Source organism: Toxorhynchites rutilus, chromosome 3 (genome assembly GCF_029784135.1).
Source record: "Toxorhynchites rutilus septentrionalis strain SRP chromosome 3, ASM2978413v1, whole genome shotgun sequence".
Taxonomy (NCBI): Eukaryota; Metazoa; Arthropoda; class Insecta; order Diptera; family Culicidae; genus Toxorhynchites; species Toxorhynchites rutilus.
Window position 1 is genome coordinate 51,179,967 of NC_073746.1, and position 19,089 is coordinate 51,199,055.

General features: G+C 38.4%; 2 protein-coding genes across 2 annotated transcripts; both read left to right on the forward strand.

The window, feature by feature from the left end:
- Positions 1 to 1,021: 1,021 nt before the first annotated feature.
- On the forward strand, positions 1,022 to 4,666 carry LOC129776190 (uncharacterized). The gene is made up of 12 exons (XM_055781683.1): positions 1,022 to 1,181; positions 1,246 to 1,302; positions 1,550 to 1,751; positions 1,807 to 1,974; positions 2,031 to 2,125; positions 2,179 to 2,336; positions 2,400 to 2,583; positions 2,645 to 2,894; positions 2,956 to 3,203; positions 3,266 to 3,879; positions 3,933 to 4,257; positions 4,319 to 4,666. The coding sequence occupies exons 1-12, from the start codon at positions 1,109 to 1,111 to the stop codon at positions 4,597 to 4,599; spliced, it is 2,655 nt and encodes an 884-aa protein (XP_055637658.1). The 5' UTR covers positions 1,022 to 1,108; the 3' UTR covers positions 4,600 to 4,666.
- Positions 4,667 to 13,435: 8,769 nt separating this feature from the next.
- Positions 13,436 to 16,385, forward strand: LOC129779163 (uncharacterized). The gene is made up of 5 exons (XM_055786451.1): positions 13,436 to 13,574; positions 13,646 to 13,829; positions 13,890 to 14,139; positions 14,241 to 14,446; positions 14,516 to 16,385. Exons 1-5 carry the CDS (start codon positions 13,500 to 13,502, stop codon positions 14,701 to 14,703), a joined length of 903 nt encoding a protein of 300 aa, XP_055642426.1. The 5' UTR covers positions 13,436 to 13,499; the 3' UTR covers positions 14,704 to 16,385.
- The last annotated feature ends 2,704 nt before the right edge of the window (positions 16,386 to 19,089 follow it).

A 19,089-nucleotide genomic window follows, 5' to 3' on the forward strand; every position in this document is an offset into this window, starting at 1 on the left:
GTGCTTTACAAAATTCACTGTAGTTCTGCAAATATCGCAGTAAGTTCTAATGTTTGCAGGCAAATTTTTAGCCTAGTGTATTCCCTCAACATAAGTGAACGTTTCATACTGATACGTTCAGCCGTTTTTTTCTAGCCGATTTGTTAAAGTTTGGAGTAAATTAGAGCTCCTCTAATTTATATACTTTACCCATCATAATATTTCGTTTGGCATGCGAAATAGCACTGTAGCTTGGAAGGGTTACTGTAACGCTCGCTAGTCTTTTCATCGTCTGCAAAACAATCAATTCTATTCATTCACAAATACAACACAATACAGCAAAATATATAAAGCAATAGCAAAAATGTGTAATGTAACGGTTTTGTATCACAACGACACATACAAACCTTTATGATATCACATGAATGTTTAAACGGGTCAAATGACCCATTGCGGTAGTTAGGGCAGATTACATATATTTCTCATTAAAAAATAGCATGAGAGGAATAAATATTAAAAAATACATTCGATTAATGTTTCAACGAAAGTAGTATAGGCAAATGACGATGTGAGAATGTTATTTGCCAAAAAAAATTGACAAAATGTTTCAAATGGGTCTTTTGACCCCTCATGGTAGGTTTAGTGTTAATTGACTGAAAATTATATCTAAAAGTTTTCTAATCAGCAGTCGGTTGATTTCATTCGGATTCAACAAAAAAGTAGTACTGAATCCAACCCGAATTCATTATCATCGTTGTCCGCTTATTTCTCTAGTGCACCGACAGTTGAATTTGGGCTCCGCAAGAAACTCGACCCTGAGCGACGAAAGTGTTAAGATGAATTCAAGTCGCATTAAATCATTCAAATCTCAACCATTTACTGACAAAACAAATAACGCAAATAACGTTGGGCGTCTCTCTCAGAAACGAGATATGCCATGGCATCTAGTTAAAAAGAAAACCTGTTCCGCTGATACTAAGCGAAGCTGATCGTCTACCTAGAGGTGCTTATTGAGAATTCGCATTTAATGATCAGATTAACAGTGCATAGTAAATAAGGTTGAGAGCCGTACGGCTTTAGTTTCCGTGTAGCATTCGAGCGATAACGACCAATGTCTTAAAGGCTCTCTATGAAAAAAATCAACATGAGCCTGATTCAGTATGGCGTGGTTCCTGTTCTAATTCTGTTTAATTTACAACGCGGTTTGTATTCATTGTTTTATCAACATCATTTTAACATCTAAACGAGTTTCTTTTCATATTCCAGCTGTAGGTCAAGATGAAAATGTATTGATGCTCCCCAATGTGCGTAGCACATTTGACGGTAAATACCCACATAGTAATTGAAAATTTACAATCAACAATGGAATCATTGAAATCAATGACAGTCAAAACATAGAGTAAAAAACGAGCGAATAAACAGTGGAATCCTTGATTTGATCAAGAATTACAATACCAACAGTGTATTATGGATGATTCCTGCCCCCTGTGTTAACCAGCAATTTGATCTGAAGCATCCGACTACACATTCCATCAAGATTGACAACAATTCTTTTTTTATTTATTTACAGATTGTCATTTACGATTTCACAAATTAGATGTGATTGGTGTTGTGTCACCGGTGTTCGGACATCCGGCTCGGCTGAAGGAGTTTGCTCATATGGGAGCTATTGGTTGGACCCAACCGAATGGAAATATTTCATGGAAGTGTGGCGGAACGTTGATTTGGGTCAATTTTGTCCTCACCGCGGCGCACTGCGTTATTGATTCCGAGTTCGAGTGCTATGTGCTCTTGACGGTTCTTGTTCATCTCATTGTATGTTTTCAGAAACAAAGCTCCAGACGTTATCAGATTTGGCGACTTAAACATTGAATCTACTGAGGGGGATGAATACGCACAACAATTGAAGATCGTCGACATTTTCAGACATCCACAACATCGATTTACATCGCATTATCACGACATTGCACTGTTGAAGTTAGAACACAATGTTACGTAAGAAATTGTTCGTAAACCTGTTGATAAGTTTATAATAAATCATTGATCTCCAGACTGACGGAAGTTGTGGCTCCAGCGTGCCTTTGGACAGATGAAGAGGTTAGATTCAAAATACTGGAAGCCACTGGTTGGGGAAGAACAGGATATGGTACGTGAAACACTGAAGAAGATTAAACTATTACAATTCATCACTAATTACAGCCGAAGATCAAACTCCTGTATTGCTGAAGGTAGCATTGAAACCTATTGAAAATGTCGAATGTAGCAAAGTTTACACAAACGGAACGGATCGTAAGCTACAGAATGGTCTTCAACAGCATCAAATATGTGCTGTCGATGAAAAGATGGATACATGTGAAGTAACGGAAATTACAAAAACTGTCCAAACTGCAGTCATCTAATTTATTATTCGCCCATTGCAGGGTGATTCAGGAGGTCCCCTTCAAATCAAGCTTATGCACAACGCCAAAGTAACACCATTTGTCGTTGCAATAACTTCCTTCGGAACGGCTTGTGGGTTGTCCGCTCCTGGAGTTTACACTAAGGTTGCACCGTATCACGATTGGATATTGGAAACTATGCAAAAAAATGGTGCATTGGTTCCAAGTATGAAATATACTTTCATCAAGTTATCATTCAAAAGTTATAATCGATAGTTTATTTTCAGATGATGTTTACAATGCCACATTCTGTGCTCTACGTTATGTATCCCTTCGTGAGTATGAGGATGCTATTATTGCTTCCCGTACCCCCGATTATGTTGGCGTGAATTCCGATAGAAGACACATGTTTTTGGTTGATAAGCTACCTTCATATATTGTGCAATTAGCCTGGAATGGAAAAACAAACAATTGTTATGGTGTAATCATTGATGAGGACACTGTATTGACTCTTGCACAATGTGTTACCCATAATAGGTATGTCTATATCAAATTTGGTATTTATTCACATATTAATTATACTTTTCTGTTACAACAGAGAACGTGTCTCTCATATTAAGTATTTAAACACCATTACAATGAAGGTATCTAGAATACACGTCCATCCGAAATATGAACAAGAAAGTAGCTATAATAACATAGCTATTTTACGATTGCAACATTTTATCAATGTAAATAATTTCGATCCAGCATGTCTATGGCAAGATGAAACACCTTCGTGGGAAGTTCATGTTCATGGTTCAGGTCGTCGTGACATTAATTCATTTTGGCATGATGGTTCCATAGGTAAACAATAGAATTTTATCACGTAGAACAGTACTTTTAATGAGTATTTCGTTCAACTTCAGATCCATCGATATCGATCCTCACTCCACGAGTTCGTTTCCAAAATGCTACTTCTTGTATCGTTCCCATAAGGTATCTACCATTACTTCGCAATGGATTAACCAACGAACATATCTGCAATGGACAAAATTTATTCCTTGTTCCGAAATCTTGCGATCTTGTCACTGGTGCAGCAGTTCATGAAAAAGTTTATAGATCCAGCAATGTATACCCGATGGTGTACGGATTGAACTTTCTGGGCAGGGAGTGTGGTTTCGGCGAGCATTCGATAGCGATTGGCATGGCAAGTCATGCCGAATGGATGAAGACCATATTGTTTTCGAATTACAGAAAGTCTCATGACACAATACAGTTCGTCGATACGGATCATCAAGAGGGAGATTCTTGTCATAGATATGATGGTCGAGCTGCGCGATGCGTTCCAGTTTCGAGCTGTTCAAGAAGATGGAAACAATTTCTGTCCAATGGAACAATTGAGCTATGTTCTACTAGCTCTTTGATTTGCTGTCCTCTCAATGATATCGCGGTAACTGAGCAGAATGTGGTCCATCCTCAGCTAGCCGAATGTCCAGCTTTGGTGGAAAATCTCAACATAACATCCCCGGCACGATCGCTAGTATGGCATCCTAACTTATACGTGAGTCAGAGAACTCATTGATATGTTTCTAGGTATCCATTGGTTGGCTCATATCAGAAGGAATGGAATTTAGATGTCTTGGTACAATCATAACGAAAAATATCATTCTAACAACAGCCAGCTGTGTTGGAGATGAAGTTCCTGCCGTTGTTCAAACTTCAGGAAGTTTAGAAACTCAGAAGATGTATGAAGTCGATGCAATTCTTGTACACTATGCCTTCAACGCTACCGATGACACGAATGACATTGCAATGATTCGTTTGCGAGATACTTTGGTATGGAGGTCAGACTTATTCCCGTCCTGCTTATGGACCGATACAACGAAAGTTCCGCTGGTGTTGTCAATGGTTTCTCCCGGTAGCCTCAATATTCGCTTATTTTAGATATATGAATATAAACCTTTTTTTTAATATTACAGACAATACCAATCGTGTGGGGCTTACCAGGGTCGTGGCAATGTACAATTCCGATTGCCAGAGAACTCATATGTATGACATTCAGGATTCTCAACTCTGTGCCAGAAATCCTTCCGAAAATTTCACTTGTAATACTATGAGTGATCAGTTACGATTTGACAGCTCCACTCGAGTTTCATATATTGTGGGTTTATCAACAGATTTTGATAAGTGTGAACAATCGCGCTACACAGTGTTCACTAGAATTTCCAGTTACGTGCACTGGATCGGAATAAATATATAAACAGTAGTATTCAAATATCCTGAGATTATGTAGATAAAAGAAGAATAATAAATCAAAGTGAAATCATTGTGATTCTATCTTGATTTGAACGGTAGATCATAACGTAACGAACGTCAAACCGTATTGAACGGATCGTTTGGTCACAGCAATCTCTTAAATAAAAATCCGTTGCTAAGCCCAAAACCCGAAAAAGGAATGGTCCGATTGTGTCGTCTTCATTTTGTTGTGTTTGTCTCTGTCCATAGATCAATACAGTGGAGAGAAAAATCGGGAAATTTTCGGAAAGCTCTGAAGGAAGGTCGATAAATTCGGAAAGTTGAATTTCCATATGTTTTACAAATACATCAAGGTAAGCGTTGATAGTCCATTCGATATTTGCGCTAACGAAATTGATCTTTGTTTGAAAGTGGAAATGGATTTTCAGGTGGAATGACGCAGTCCTATATCTTATATATCTATAAATAAAAATGAAAGGCCAATGTGTTGCTAAGCGCAAACCCCGAAGAAGGTATGGTCCGATTTGAGCCATCTTTATGTTGTTGTATTCGTCTCTGCCAATTGATGAAGAAAAAAATAATTCTCTTATGTTCTACAATAACATTGTTGTTAGTCCAATTGGATTTCGCGTTGGCGGAAACAGGCCTCGTTTTCCGAAATGCGAAAATGGGTCTTAAGTGGAAATTAAAAATTATGAGTAAAGATTTGCTTTTCTGTATCAAACACGTATTCCATGTAACGGAGAAACATGTTATTCGCAAATGTGGTCCGTGCTTTGTCATTTATTTAACTTTTTCCCAAAAGTGACATTATTCAAAAATTCATAACCTTTGAACCACTGAAAACATTTAGATGGTCGACATATCAAATTATAGTGCTCCCTTGGCCGAGTGGTTAGCGTCATAACTAACATGCCCGGTGTTCGGGTTCGATTCCCGTTCTGGTCGGGGGAATTTTTCGTCAAAGAAATTTCCTCCGACACTGTGATCACGCGTATTCTAGAGCTTGCCACTCAGAATGCATTGAAGGCGTGTTATTTGGCATAGAAATCTCAACTAAGTACAAATAAAAATGACGCAAGTAATACTACGTTGATACGGCGAAGTTCCTCTAGGAACGTTAGTGCCATTGAAGAAGAAGAAGAAAGACATATCAAATTGAAGCCAATGAGCCAGACTTCTTTACCATCTTATACCATTTGCGAAGAAAATGAATTTTGTTTTCGTTGTTATTGATTGTTTCTGTTTTTTATAGTGTACGTGATTTCGGGACCGAGGGCGCATATTTTTCTAGAAAGCTGAGTTATTTTTAGATAAATATCTTAATGCATATCAGAGATGTGTTCTATTTCGTTTTTAAGCTATGATTTTTCAAAGTTGACATGTTGTTAGCCTTCGTTCAATATTTCTATGCGACTACACTGGATCTGTGCAACTAGAATCCAATGTTGTCGCTAGTGTGGTATTTTTTCAAAGAAAACTATCTAAATGCTTTAATTTGGTATGTCAATCATCTGAATCGGTATAGTAGCTCAAAAGTTAAGTTTCTGAAAAATGCCATTTTTGGGATAATTGTGAGAAATAATTTTTTTTCGAACCATCGGCTGAATTTGAAAAATCATAACTTACACACATAAAAAACACATCTCTGATTATGAGATATTTTATGTAGAAAAATTCTCAGCTTTCTAGATAAAAATATCATAATATATAGCGCCCTTGGTCCCGAGACCATGAAAACCATAAAAAACAAATTCAGTCAATAATAATAGAAACAAAAATTAAGTTTTCTCTAACTGTTTCCTGAAAAGACGAGATGATTGGCTGTAATTTGCCATATCGATCATTAGAATCGTTCCAATAGTTCGAAAATTATAATTTTTTGAAAAAAGTCATTTTAGAAAAAAGTGATTTTTCGAACCACCCTAAACGGAAAAGGTCACCCTATAAAAAAATACGGGTCTAATTGTTTGCGATAAAGAACAAATCTAACACTTTTCACGGAATCTGAGAACCACTATATCGGTTTGGGGGGGCTGCCATACAAATTAAACACAAATTTCTACATTACTCGGGAATTATTCAAGCAAATGAACGAAATTTGACATATGGAAGTTTTAGGGTGCAATAAATGTTTCTATGGTGGTTAGACTCTCCACCTCCCTCTCTAAAGGGGGCTGCCATACAAATGAAACACAAATTTCTGCATTACTCGAGAATTAATCAAGCAAATGAAACCAAATTTGGCATGCGGAGGCTTTAGGGTGCAAAAATTAAATGGGGTCGATTAGAAGATCAATCAATGAACAGTTCTGCGATTGGACCCATGAACTTGCTCATAGTAAGAAAACGTGAATGTTTGAAGGTAATGATAACAAAAAACAAATTTTGGGCGGGACGAAGTTTGCCGGGTCAGCTGGTATTTTATATTTTTTACACCGCGCAACACTGTTAAAATTCATATATATCTAAAAAAGGAGTAGGAATACATTTGAATACAAACTAGAGTAGAAGTGAGTTTCAAAATCCTCAGAAAAAAATAGTTTTTCAAAATTTTTTTAGTGCTTGAATTTTTTATGAAATTTTTTTCAATAATATTTCTCAATACTCCACACCATAGTAAGATGTACTTTCAGTATTTTGTTTTCAAATTTTTATCTCGAAGCTATTAAGAATGACGTGCAGAAAATTAAAAAGCACGTTTCTTACGTTTCATGGTGAACCACATTGGGGTTCAAAAAGTAGTCAAAATTTCTCATTTGGTACCCTATACAATGTTTTCGATAGAGCAGGTGATTTGGTTTGGAGGGACCCCACTCCTTAACCAGCCAGACCCTTAGTGTTTCATTTGTATGTCCCCTCTTAGAGAGGGGGAGGAGTGTCGAGCCACCATAGAAATATTTCTTACCCCCTGAAACATTCACATGCAAAATTTGGATCCATTTGCTTTATTAGTTCTCGGATTATGCAGAAATTTGTGTTATATTTGTATGGGAGCCCTCCCTTCCAGAGGGGAAGGGGTCTTGAACCAACATAAGAACCTTACCAGGCCCTGAAAACTCGAACATACAAATATCCACGACGATCTGTCAAATGAGATTTCGGTTTCGATTAGTTCATCCTGATTGGCCACTAGTGTGGGAATTAATTGTTCAGTTGAGCCTTTAAGCTTTTAACCTGAGAAGTGGGTTTGCGTCAACTTAACCTGCCACGAGAGAGTTAGCTAGCAATTTAACATGACGAAGGATTTTTGTTAGCAATACCTTCCCTGTTACAGCTTCCGTCGCTGGCAAAATTAACCGGGCGTTCAAAGCAACCATTGTGCATAGTGGTTACGTTACAGTTTCGAATAAAGCGAAGTTTTTCTCAGGAACGATGGCACGAAAACCAAAGAAAAAAAAATCGTTTCACAAACATCTTAAGTTCTCAATCAGATCAAATAACCCATTCAGGGTGGTTTTGACCAAGCTGCGTTATGTCGTAGTGTGTATCTCGTGCTGCTCGTTTAACCTCTTCAAATCTCTCATACTGCTTGTAAGCTACATCTACTATTCGTACGATCACTCCTCATAAGTTCTTGATAGGGTTTTGAACTGTTAAACAAGCTGACCAATCCAGAATCTGAAGCCCCCATCAAATAAACCATGCCTTGACTTTCCGGATGTTATGAATTCATGCCAAATTACCCATTTATCACAGAAGTAAATGATTCTGAAGTACTTCATTGCACTTCTGGTTGTACTTCTTCTTCTTGAATGGCTTTAACGTTCCCAGTGAAACTTTTGCCGCCTCAACGTAGTATTACTTGCGTCATTTTTTTATAAGTACTCAGTTGAGATTTCTATACCAAGTAACACGCCTTGAATATATTCTGAGTGGCGAGCTCTAGAATACGAGTGACCACAGTGCAAGTCGGAAGAAATTTCTTTGACGAAAAATCTCCCGGCCAGAACGGGAATCGAACCCGAACCCCCGGCATGATAATGTATGACGCCAACCACTCGGCCACGGGTGTTGATGAAAATTGCATTGGTGTTGATGAAAAGCTATCTGAATCAGGCCATTTTGAAAACATTCTCATCATCCATCAAACTGTTGCCTGCAAAGCTACGAGTTGAAAAATTTCATGACACGTTCCGTAAGTCCTTCCAGTATGAAGAAATTCTATTCAAGTTGGATTTCTTTTTTATTAGAGAAGTTCTCCTGAAGTAGTGAAACCCATGACATTAGCTTCAACATTAATTTTTGGACCCGCAGCTTTGGAGATGGTTTAGGTAGCTTACCATCAATACAAATGAACTGTCAGAAGCAGGGTTGCCAACTATAATTTTCAAAAATCAGGAAGAATGAAAATTAAAATCAGGAGAAATCAGAATAGCATTTTGGGTTGTCCGGAAAGTTAATGTCAATTTTTGGGGAAACTAAAGCATAATTTTAAATCAGAACACTATAATTTAATTTTATGTCCACAGTTTTGTTTCAAAATCTTTCGCTAACTTTATGAAATTTCCACTTTTTTCTATGGAAAAAAGTGACGTACTCCTGCAAGTGACTGCAAGTATGAGTAAGAATTAACTCAAGAATGATTGAGCCACGGATTAGGTTCGCTTGAATATTCTATCCTCCTAGAACATGTTTGCTTCCTCGTCGAGAACTGTTGCGACCCATACTTGTGGGATAACAGTTGCAGTAGCTCATAATACAGACCTCATTCCAAATCTCACCAGAAACAAAGTTTGACGGGATTTTGGACTCATTCCGCTTGCGCAAAATTTTTGCCGCTCAACATTGTTGTAGATGATCCTATTTCATCACAAGTCACGATTTTCTTCAAAAGATCATCTTCGTTACGTTTATGAAGCGGTTCTCAGATGAAGATGTAATCCATCGAAGATTTTTCGGTTAAATTGTGCGGAACCCTTACATTATAACGATGTGCGTAACCAAGCTCCATTGGATGCTCATGAACGATGGTTTTAGATAACTGTAGTGAATTTGCTAACTCATTTGCCAAATACCGAGGTTTATTTGTGATCAGTGTCTTCATTTGGTCATCATCAGTGGCCGCACGAACTTTCCGGACAACTTAATTTTCTTCAATAAATGAATATTCTTATTTCTAAAGGTCTTATACATCGATTTGTTGCATTTGGATTTTTTTTCTGCGAAAATATAACGGAACTTGTATTTTTTTCTATTTAGCTCTACATAATTCTTAGTGGCTAATATTCCTTCCATTGTTTCCTTTATTAGTACATTTCTAATCTTTGTTTTATTAATAATGAATAAATAAAGTTGTTCTAATAATGCTGGGGAATGTAAAAGTATAAAACCCTCGCATAAGTGGAAAAGCTAGTGTATCATCTGATCTTTTGATCGTTATTTTTTTCCAAAAACCTCACTGCAGAGAAATCCATATTCAAATTTTCTCTGAATTCATCGTCCATGCTTTGGAATGAATCTTTATTCAACAAATAAGGAAAGTATCTTAGCAGTGGAAGGCTTGTTATTCGATTCGGTTATAGAATATTCACCATAATCTCATAATTAAAATTGATTCTGCTTTGAATCTGACGAGCAAATGATATATTGAATCTTTTTATTTTGACAGTGAATCCAAAAATTTTCTCTCTGGTAATGTTACGTATTCCTACATCATTAACTGTGGGGTTACATCTACATTATCCCTAATAAAGCAATGTTGTTCCTCGAACTTAATCTCGTTATAATTTCATAAATACACCAGACAATCTGGTTTCATGAAATTTTCTAGCTCTGTTTTGAAGAGCCACGAAATATTTGAGTGTAGAGATAAAAAAAAAGTTAAGTACAGCTTTGCATCAAGAAAATTCAACTTTATGTAAGCTTCATACAAGTGCGGACCGGAGAGTTATTATGACAGTTCTCATTTCCAACTAAGAAAACTTTGCCATGGGAACCAGTATATTTACCACGAATAATCTTCATTCTGATTAAATCAGGAAAAATCAGGATCATGTCACGAAAATCAGGCAAAATTGTGAGTTTGTCAGGATATCCGGGAACGTGCTAGAAAGTCTGGGACCTTCCTGAACAATCAGGAAGGTTGGCATCTCAGAAGTGCAACGAACGTCAGAATCATTTACTGCTGTTTTACATCAAAAACAATGTGATAATTGGGTGATTTGGCATCCATTCATAAAACCCGGCAAGTCATGGCATGGTTTGATGAATAAGGGCTTAAGATTCTGGACTGGTAAGCTTGTTTAACAGATCAAAACTCTATCAAGAATCTATGGGGAGAGCCAACGAGCAGTATTCTCTGCATAGAACGAGATACACACTACAACATGACGCAACTTGGTCAAAACCACGAAACCGAATGGGTCATTTGATCTGATTGAGAACTAAAGATGACCTACGAACTAGAAACTTATCGTAATTCATGCTAAATTGACGTTAATTTTGTACAGGAGTCAGAATTTTTTTCATTTGGTTCTGTAGTTATGAAACATTGGAATTTTAGTTTTTTAATGTTCCGCGCCTGAACACAACAATAACGTTGAAGTGACCAGTATTATAAATGAAGATAGTTATTATATCCTACACTGTATACTTCATTCAACCGACTTCTTACATATCTCTGGGAAGTCAGAAAAAATGAGTGGCTCTATAGTTGTGAAACGCAGTGTATAACGGACTTTATAACGAAGGTTATTTGCCGGTAAATCACTCTCTCAGAAACAAGAGGTGCGGCATTTGATTGAAAGGAACCTGTTTTGCTGTTAGCAAATCATGTTTTCTTTTTCAAATTTCAGAATTCGTGCATAATATGATGATGCTGTTCAAAATCATAAGTCTGTAGTTTACGTACAGTATTCGAACGATACTAACCAACGCAATATCGGGCCCTTATAAAATTCTCAATATGAGGATGATTCAGTATTGCGTGACTTCTATTTTTATTATTATATGTCATTCGAATTGCGGTTTGTATCCATTGTTTTAAGATAAATGTTATTTTACCTTCCACCCAACATTCCTGGTGTCATTTCAGCCTGCACTTCATTAGACATCCCTGATGATGAAGTCTTGATGCTACTCAATGTGCGTACCACACTTGACGGTAAATACCTTGATAACTTCAATCATCACAAAATCAACGGTTTCTAAGGTTATCTAAACAAAATGAATTTTTTGCTATTCTATGTTGACTAGAAATTTGATTTGACTACAAGTTCCTTCAAAATTTTGTACATTTTTATTCCTTTGTTAGCAGATTATCATTTGCGATTCCACAAAGTGCCTGACTCAACTGCATCAGTATCACCGGGTTATAAGGTCATTCAAAAGGAGTCTTCGCATATGAGATCTATAGGTTGGATCCAACCAGATGGAGATATTTCATGGAAATGTGGTGGATCGTTGATTTGGCCCAATTTTGTGCTCACCGCGGCATATTACGAGTTCGAATAATATGTGCCTTAAACGATTCTTGTTCATTTCATTGTATAATTTCAGAAACAAAGCCCCAGATGTTGTCAGATTTGGTGACTTAAACATTAAAAGTACAGAAGGAGATAAATACGCACAAGAATTGTATATCGTCGACATTTTCAAACATCCACGACATCGGATTAAATCACATTATCACGATATTACCCTACTGAAGTTAGATAGGAACGTTACGTAAGATATCTATATATATATAAAAATGGAGTGATGTCTGTCTGTCTGTCTGATTCTTATAGACTCGGAAACTACTGAACCGATCGACATGAAAATTGGTATGTAGGGGTTTTTGGGGCCGGGGAAGGTTTTCGTGATATTTTGAGACCCCTCCCCCCTCTCTAAGGGGGGGCTGCCATACAAATGAAACATAAATTTCTGCATTACTCGAAAATTAACCAAGCAAACGAAACCAAAGTTGGCATGTGAAAGTTTTAGGGTGCAATAAATGTTTCTATGATGGTTAGACAGTCCTTCCCCCACTCAAAGGGGCGGCTGCCATACAAATGAAACACAAATTTCTGCATTACTCGAGAATTAATCAAGCAAATGAAACCAAATTTGGCATGTGGAGGTTTTAGGATGCAATAAATGTTTCTATGGTGATAAGATACTCCTTCCCCTCTCTTAGAGGGGGCTGCCATACAAATGAAACACAATTTTTTGCATTACTCGGAAATTAATCAATCAAACGAAACCAAAGTTGGCATGTGAAAGTTTTAGGGTGCAATAAATGTTTCTATGATGGTTAGACAGTCCTTCCCCCACTCAAAGGGGGGGCTGCCATACAAATGAAACACAAATTTCTGCATTACTCGAGAATTAATCAAGCAAATGAAACCAAATTTGGCATGTGGAGGTTTTAGGATGCAATAAATGTTTCTATGGTGTTAAGATACTCCTTCCCCCTCTCTTAGAGGGGGCTGCCGTACAAATGAAACACAAATTTTTGCATTACCCGCGAATTAATCAAGCAAATTAAACCAAATTAGGCATATGGAAACTTTAGGGTGCAATGAATGTTTCTATGGTGGTTAGATACCCCTCCCCCCTCTCTTAGGGGTGGCTGCCATACAAATAAAACACAAATTTCTGCATTAATCGAGAATTAATCAAGTAAATGGGCGGGACGAAGTTTGCCGGGTCAGCTAGTAGTCTATATATTGCCTGATCCGTTTATACAAATAGTTATTATGCAGATTATCGGCATAAGCGTGTCTTTGGACAGACAAAGAAGTGAGATTCAAACGCTTGGAAGCCATTGGTTGGGGGAAAACAGGATATGGTACGCGTGTCCCTGAAGAAAATTGAACTATTTCATTTGATCACTCATTACAGCCGAAGATCAATCAACAATACTACTGAGGGCAGCCTTAAAGCCCCTTAAAAATATCGAATGTAGCAAAGTATACACAAATGAAACGGATCGTAAACTACGGCTTGGACTTAAACCGCATCAGATATGTGCTGTTGATGAAAAGATGGATACATGTAAAGTGAACGAAATTACAGCAACTGTGATCCAAACCATAATTCTCTAACTTACTATTTGTTCGTTGCAGGGAGATTCAGGAGGGCCTCTACAAATCAAGCTAATGCATAACGCCAGAGTAACACCTTTCGTCGTAGCTGTAACTTCCTTCGGTTTGGTTTGTGGCTTATCCTCCCCAGGAGTTTACACTAGGGTTGCACCGTATCACGATTGGATAGTAGAAACTATGCAAAACAATGGCGCAATGGCTCCGAGTAAGAAATATGAGCTTATCAGAGATCATTTCAAAGTTGTAATCGATAGAGCATTTGCAGATGATGTTTACAATGCCACATTTTGTGCTCTGCGTTTTGTATACCTTCGGAATTTCGAAAATTCTATTAAGGCTCCTTTATCCCTTACCCCAAATTATGTTAGCTTTAATTCTGAAGATAGATATATGTTCTTGCAAAATAACCTACATATTGTTCAATTAGAATGGAATGGAGAAACAAACGATTGTTATGGTGTAATCATTGATGAAGACACTGTATTGACTCTCGCGCAGTGTGTTACACATAATAGGTATGTCTTCAGATTTTGTTTTTCAATAATTAAATGTACTTTCCTGTTGTAACAGAGAACGTGTCTCTCATATTAAGTATTTAAACAACTTTACTATGAAGGTATCTAGCACACGTTCATCCAAAGTATGAACAAGAGAGTGGTTATAATAACATAGCTATTTTACGATTGCAACACTTTGTCGATGTCAATAACATCGACCCGGCTTGTCTATCGCAAGATGAAATACCTTCTAGGGAAGTTAGAGCTCACGGCTCAGGACGTCGTGATATTAACAAATTAGTAAAACATGATGATAATCTTATGGGTAAATAATTAGATATTATCTCGTCGGATAGCACTTTTATTCAACTTCAATATTTCGTTCAAATTTCAGATCCCTCAATATCGTTCCTCACTCCACGAGTTCATTTCCAAAACGCTTCATCTTGCATCATCCCTAAACGGTATCAACCATTACTTCGCAATGGCGGCAATGACTTCGCAATGGTCGCAATGGGCAAAATATCATATATTCCTCGTGCCGAAATCTTGCGATCTCGTAACTGGTGCAGCAGTTCATGACGAAGCCCATAGAGCGGCAGTGTGTATCCGATGGTGTACGGATTGAACTTTCTGGGCAGGGACTGCGGTTTCGGGGAGCATTCGATAGCGATTAGCATGGCACATCACGCCGAGTGGATGAAGACCATATTATTTTCGAATTACAAAGAGTCGCATGACACATTACAGTTCGTCAACATGGATCATCAAGAGGGAGATTCTTGTACTAGATATGATGGACGATACGTTCCAGTTTCGAGCTGTTCAAGAGGATGGAAACAATTTGTGTCTAATAGAACAATTTAGTTGTGTGCAACCAGCTTTTTAGTTTGCTGTCCACTCAATGACATCGCGGAAACTCAGCAGAATGTAACCCATCGTTAGCTAGCTAGATGTCCAAGTTTGTTGAAAAACCTCATGAAAAATAAATCCTTGCCAGGATCGCTCGTATGGTATCCTAATTTATATGCCAAACCGTGAACACATTGATATTTTTCTAGGTATTCATTGGTTGGCTCACATCAAAAGGAATGAAATTTGGATGTCTTGGTACAATCATAACGAAAAAAATCGTTCTAATATAAGCCAGTTGTGTTGGGGATGAAAACTCGGCCGCTGTTCAAACCGTAGGAAATTTAGAGACTCAGAAAATGTATGAAGTAGATGCAATACTTGTACACTATGCCTTCAATGCTACCGATGGAACCAATGACATTGCAATGATTCGTTTGCGAGATACTTTGGTCTAGAGTTCAGATCTATTCCCATCCTGTTTATGGACCAATACCACGCATGTTCCTCTGGTCTTGCCAATGGCTTCTTCCTGTAAACTCAATATTCTCCAATTTTAGATAATTAAATATAAACATTCACTAAGTTACAGTTACAGACGATACCGGAGATATAGGATATACCAGGATGGTGGCGATGTACAATACCGACTGCCAGAGAACTCACCCGTATTATATTCAGGATTCTCAACTTTGTACCAAGAATCACAATTACCCTTGTAATAATAAGAGTGATCATTTACGATATGAAAGCTCCAACGGAGTTTCTTATATTGTGGGGTTGTCAACAAATTTTGATAAATGTGGGAACTCATACTACAAGGTGTTCACTAGGATTTCTAGTTTCGCACACTGGATCGGAATGAATATATAAACAATGATCATTTTAATTTACTGTGATCATGATGATAAAAAAAGGAAAAAGAAAGAGGAGTCGGTGCCTAGGGGCGCGATAAAGTGCTGGACGTAGGACTATGATCGTTGGATATAATTACTTTCGAAAAAAGGTCTTAATTATTCAGAAATCCGTAAAGTTAACATTCTCAATACTCCAAATGGCGGCTCTGAAAAGAGTCGTTTCTTTGAAATGAACAGGCGTCCTTCAAACGAGTTTAGAGAGTTAAAGTGGTAGGAATAAACCATAAATTATGATGTCGTCTATTTTCAATAGTCAACTTTTGAATGAAAAATCGTTATTGCAACACAAACACGAGAAACTCCACATTCTCTTATTATTTTACATCAATGTTAACAAATGTGCACAAAAACCAAAAATCATAAAACTGTATCTACAGAATTACAAATTGATCGACTCGTCTTTTTCCTTTATTTATTATATTTGGTGGAAGAGGACCAATAAAGGTCTTGATTATATATATGGGACGATTGGCATACCCCCGGCGAAAAACGAAGCGAAAGTTAGTTCTAAGTGATACTCCGATCAATGCAGACGCATCTTCGTATTTGTTATAATTTTATATTCAATAAAGATAATGTTTATATTTCTCAACAACTCCTTTCCTCAACTTTTCTTACATGGGGGCTCGTCCGGGAAGGAGTAATCGAGAAATTATTCGGTTGCGCGTTAAAAACGCGAAAAAGTGATAAAAGTTGTAAAGAGAAAAAAGTGGTTCCGAAATCAAAATGGCGGAACAAGTGGACGAGTTGTGCGAAGTTTTCACAAAAGCCGGATTGATGCGTGAATGTGAAAAACGAGACTTGGCATCAGATGGATGCAAAAAGGAGATAGCACAGCGAATCGCATACCACGACAACACGATGGTTGCAAACGACGGTCGTTCGGGTACCAACGAGGTATGGAACGGCAAGCAACAGAACAGTGGTGACGATGACGCTGAAAATAACGATGATGAAAACGATGACAACGGTGTAAACGACGATGATGGTCATTATGATGACGACGGAGTAAACGATGACAATGACGACGATGAGCACAATGGTAGTAATGACGGTGAGCATGTTGGTAATAACGAAGAGAACGGCAATAGCCACGATATGTTTCACATTGCTCTGACGAAGAGAGGACGTACATCGACACCGAAAGACAGGAATCGGTTCATGCCTGAGCAGCACCAACCGTATTCGTTCAGAGATGTTGAAGATAGCATTGAAACGTACGGTGCCGAAGAGGGACAAGATGTTAAACTCTGGATGTCACAGATCGAAGCGATATCCCGAACAGCTTATTGGAACGATGAACAAAAGCTAGTCATGTGCAGAAAAAAGTTGACGAGCACTGCACGGAAATTTATGTTTGCGCAACGAGACGTCACTTCGTTTGCCAAATTGAAGAGTGCGTTGATCAAAGAGTTCGCTCCTTTCGTTCGTGCGAGTGACATTCATCGCCAGCTTGCAGCGCGAAAGAGAAAGTCAGACGAAGCCATACGTGATTACATCTACGATATGCAGCGTATTGCTCACTCTATCAACCTTGATGAGCCGAGCGTTTGCGAGTACATTGTTGACGGAATAACCGACGATGAATTCCACCTATCGCTGCTGTACGAGGCGCAAACGATTCGTCAGCTGAAGGAGAAGCTGTTAAATTTCGAGAAAGTACAGAAGAAGATCGTCAAACCGAAGTCACACGAAGGTCAGCAGAGGAAAAAGGAGCAACGCGAAAAGGAGAAAAAGCAGCCGAACGTTAAGAAGTACTGCTTTAACTGTGGTGATTCGTCACACATTGCCGATGTCTGCCCGCAAAAGAGCGATGGGCCGAAGTGTTTTAATTGTAATTCGTTCGGTCACTTGTCGAAGAACTGTACGAATTCGGGTGAAAAAAAGAAACACGATGGTGTAAAGAAGAGTGTGTCAAAAGTAAACAGATTGGAAAGTTTTGAGAGTGTTAATCGAGTGTTTTGATTAACATTGACGACCGCGAAATCAGTGCAATCGTTGATATTGGAAGCGAGATTTCTCTGATCCGAAAAGATTTGTGGTTAGAACTACCGAATAACGAACGCAAACTCAAGAAGTCGGACATGAAAGTGCGCGGTTACGGTGGAGACGTAAAAGTTGTTTGCAGCGAATCAGTGCTTAACGAGACATATGAAATGCTTGTTTATGTTGTGCCGAAGGAAGCGATCGACGTGAAACTGCTGATTGGAATGGACTTCCTACGTGATGTCAATTATTCTATCACCCCGAAAGGCGTACGAATTAAAAAGTTTCCGACAGAAGAGCTTGAGTGCGACGCAAAATGGATCCGCAGGATCGAAGAATGTGTTGGTGTGAGTGAAATCGACGTACCATACCAGTACCGTGATGACGTCATGAATCTTATTAGAAAATATCAACCGGTGTCATCTGTAACGGCGGCGAACAAATTGAAAATCACGTTGAACGACAATGAAGTAGTGTGCTTGAATCCACGACGGCTAGCTCCTCTCGAGAAGGAAATCGTGAAGAAGCAGATTGACGAGTGGTTGGCAAAGGTTATTATTCAACCTTCGCAAAGTGAGTACGCCAGTGCTGTAGTGGTAGTACCGAAGAAAGACGGATCCCGTCGCGTGTGTATTGATTACCGCGAAATCAATAAGAGGATGATCCGTGACAATTATCCTATGCCGAACGTGGAAGAACAGATCGATCAGCTGTCTAGTGCGCGAATGTTTACAACGTTGGACTTGGAGAATTCGTATTTCCACGTACCTATTGATGAAGACAGTCGAAAATACACATCGTTCGTAACGAGTGACGGACAATTTGAGTTCTTGCGTGCTCCATTTGATAAACACGGTTTGGCTGGCATTCTGATGCAACGCGCTGATGACGACAGTAGGTTCCACCCTTGTTATTATTACAGTCGTTTGACAAGTAACGCCGAGAAGAATTACCATGCCTATGAGCTAGAAACTTTGGCAGTGGTAGAAACGATCAAGAAGTTCCGATGCTATCTGTTGGGTCGTAAATTCAAGGTCATCACGGATTGCAGAGCTTTTAAAGATTCGATGAATAAAAAGAAGATGAGCGTTCGAATCGCACGATGGATCGTCGATCTAACTGAATTTGATTTTGACGTCGAGCACCGCCTTGGAGAAAAACTGCCGCATGTTGATGCGCTGTCGCGAGCAAATGTTTTAATGATTTCTGCTTC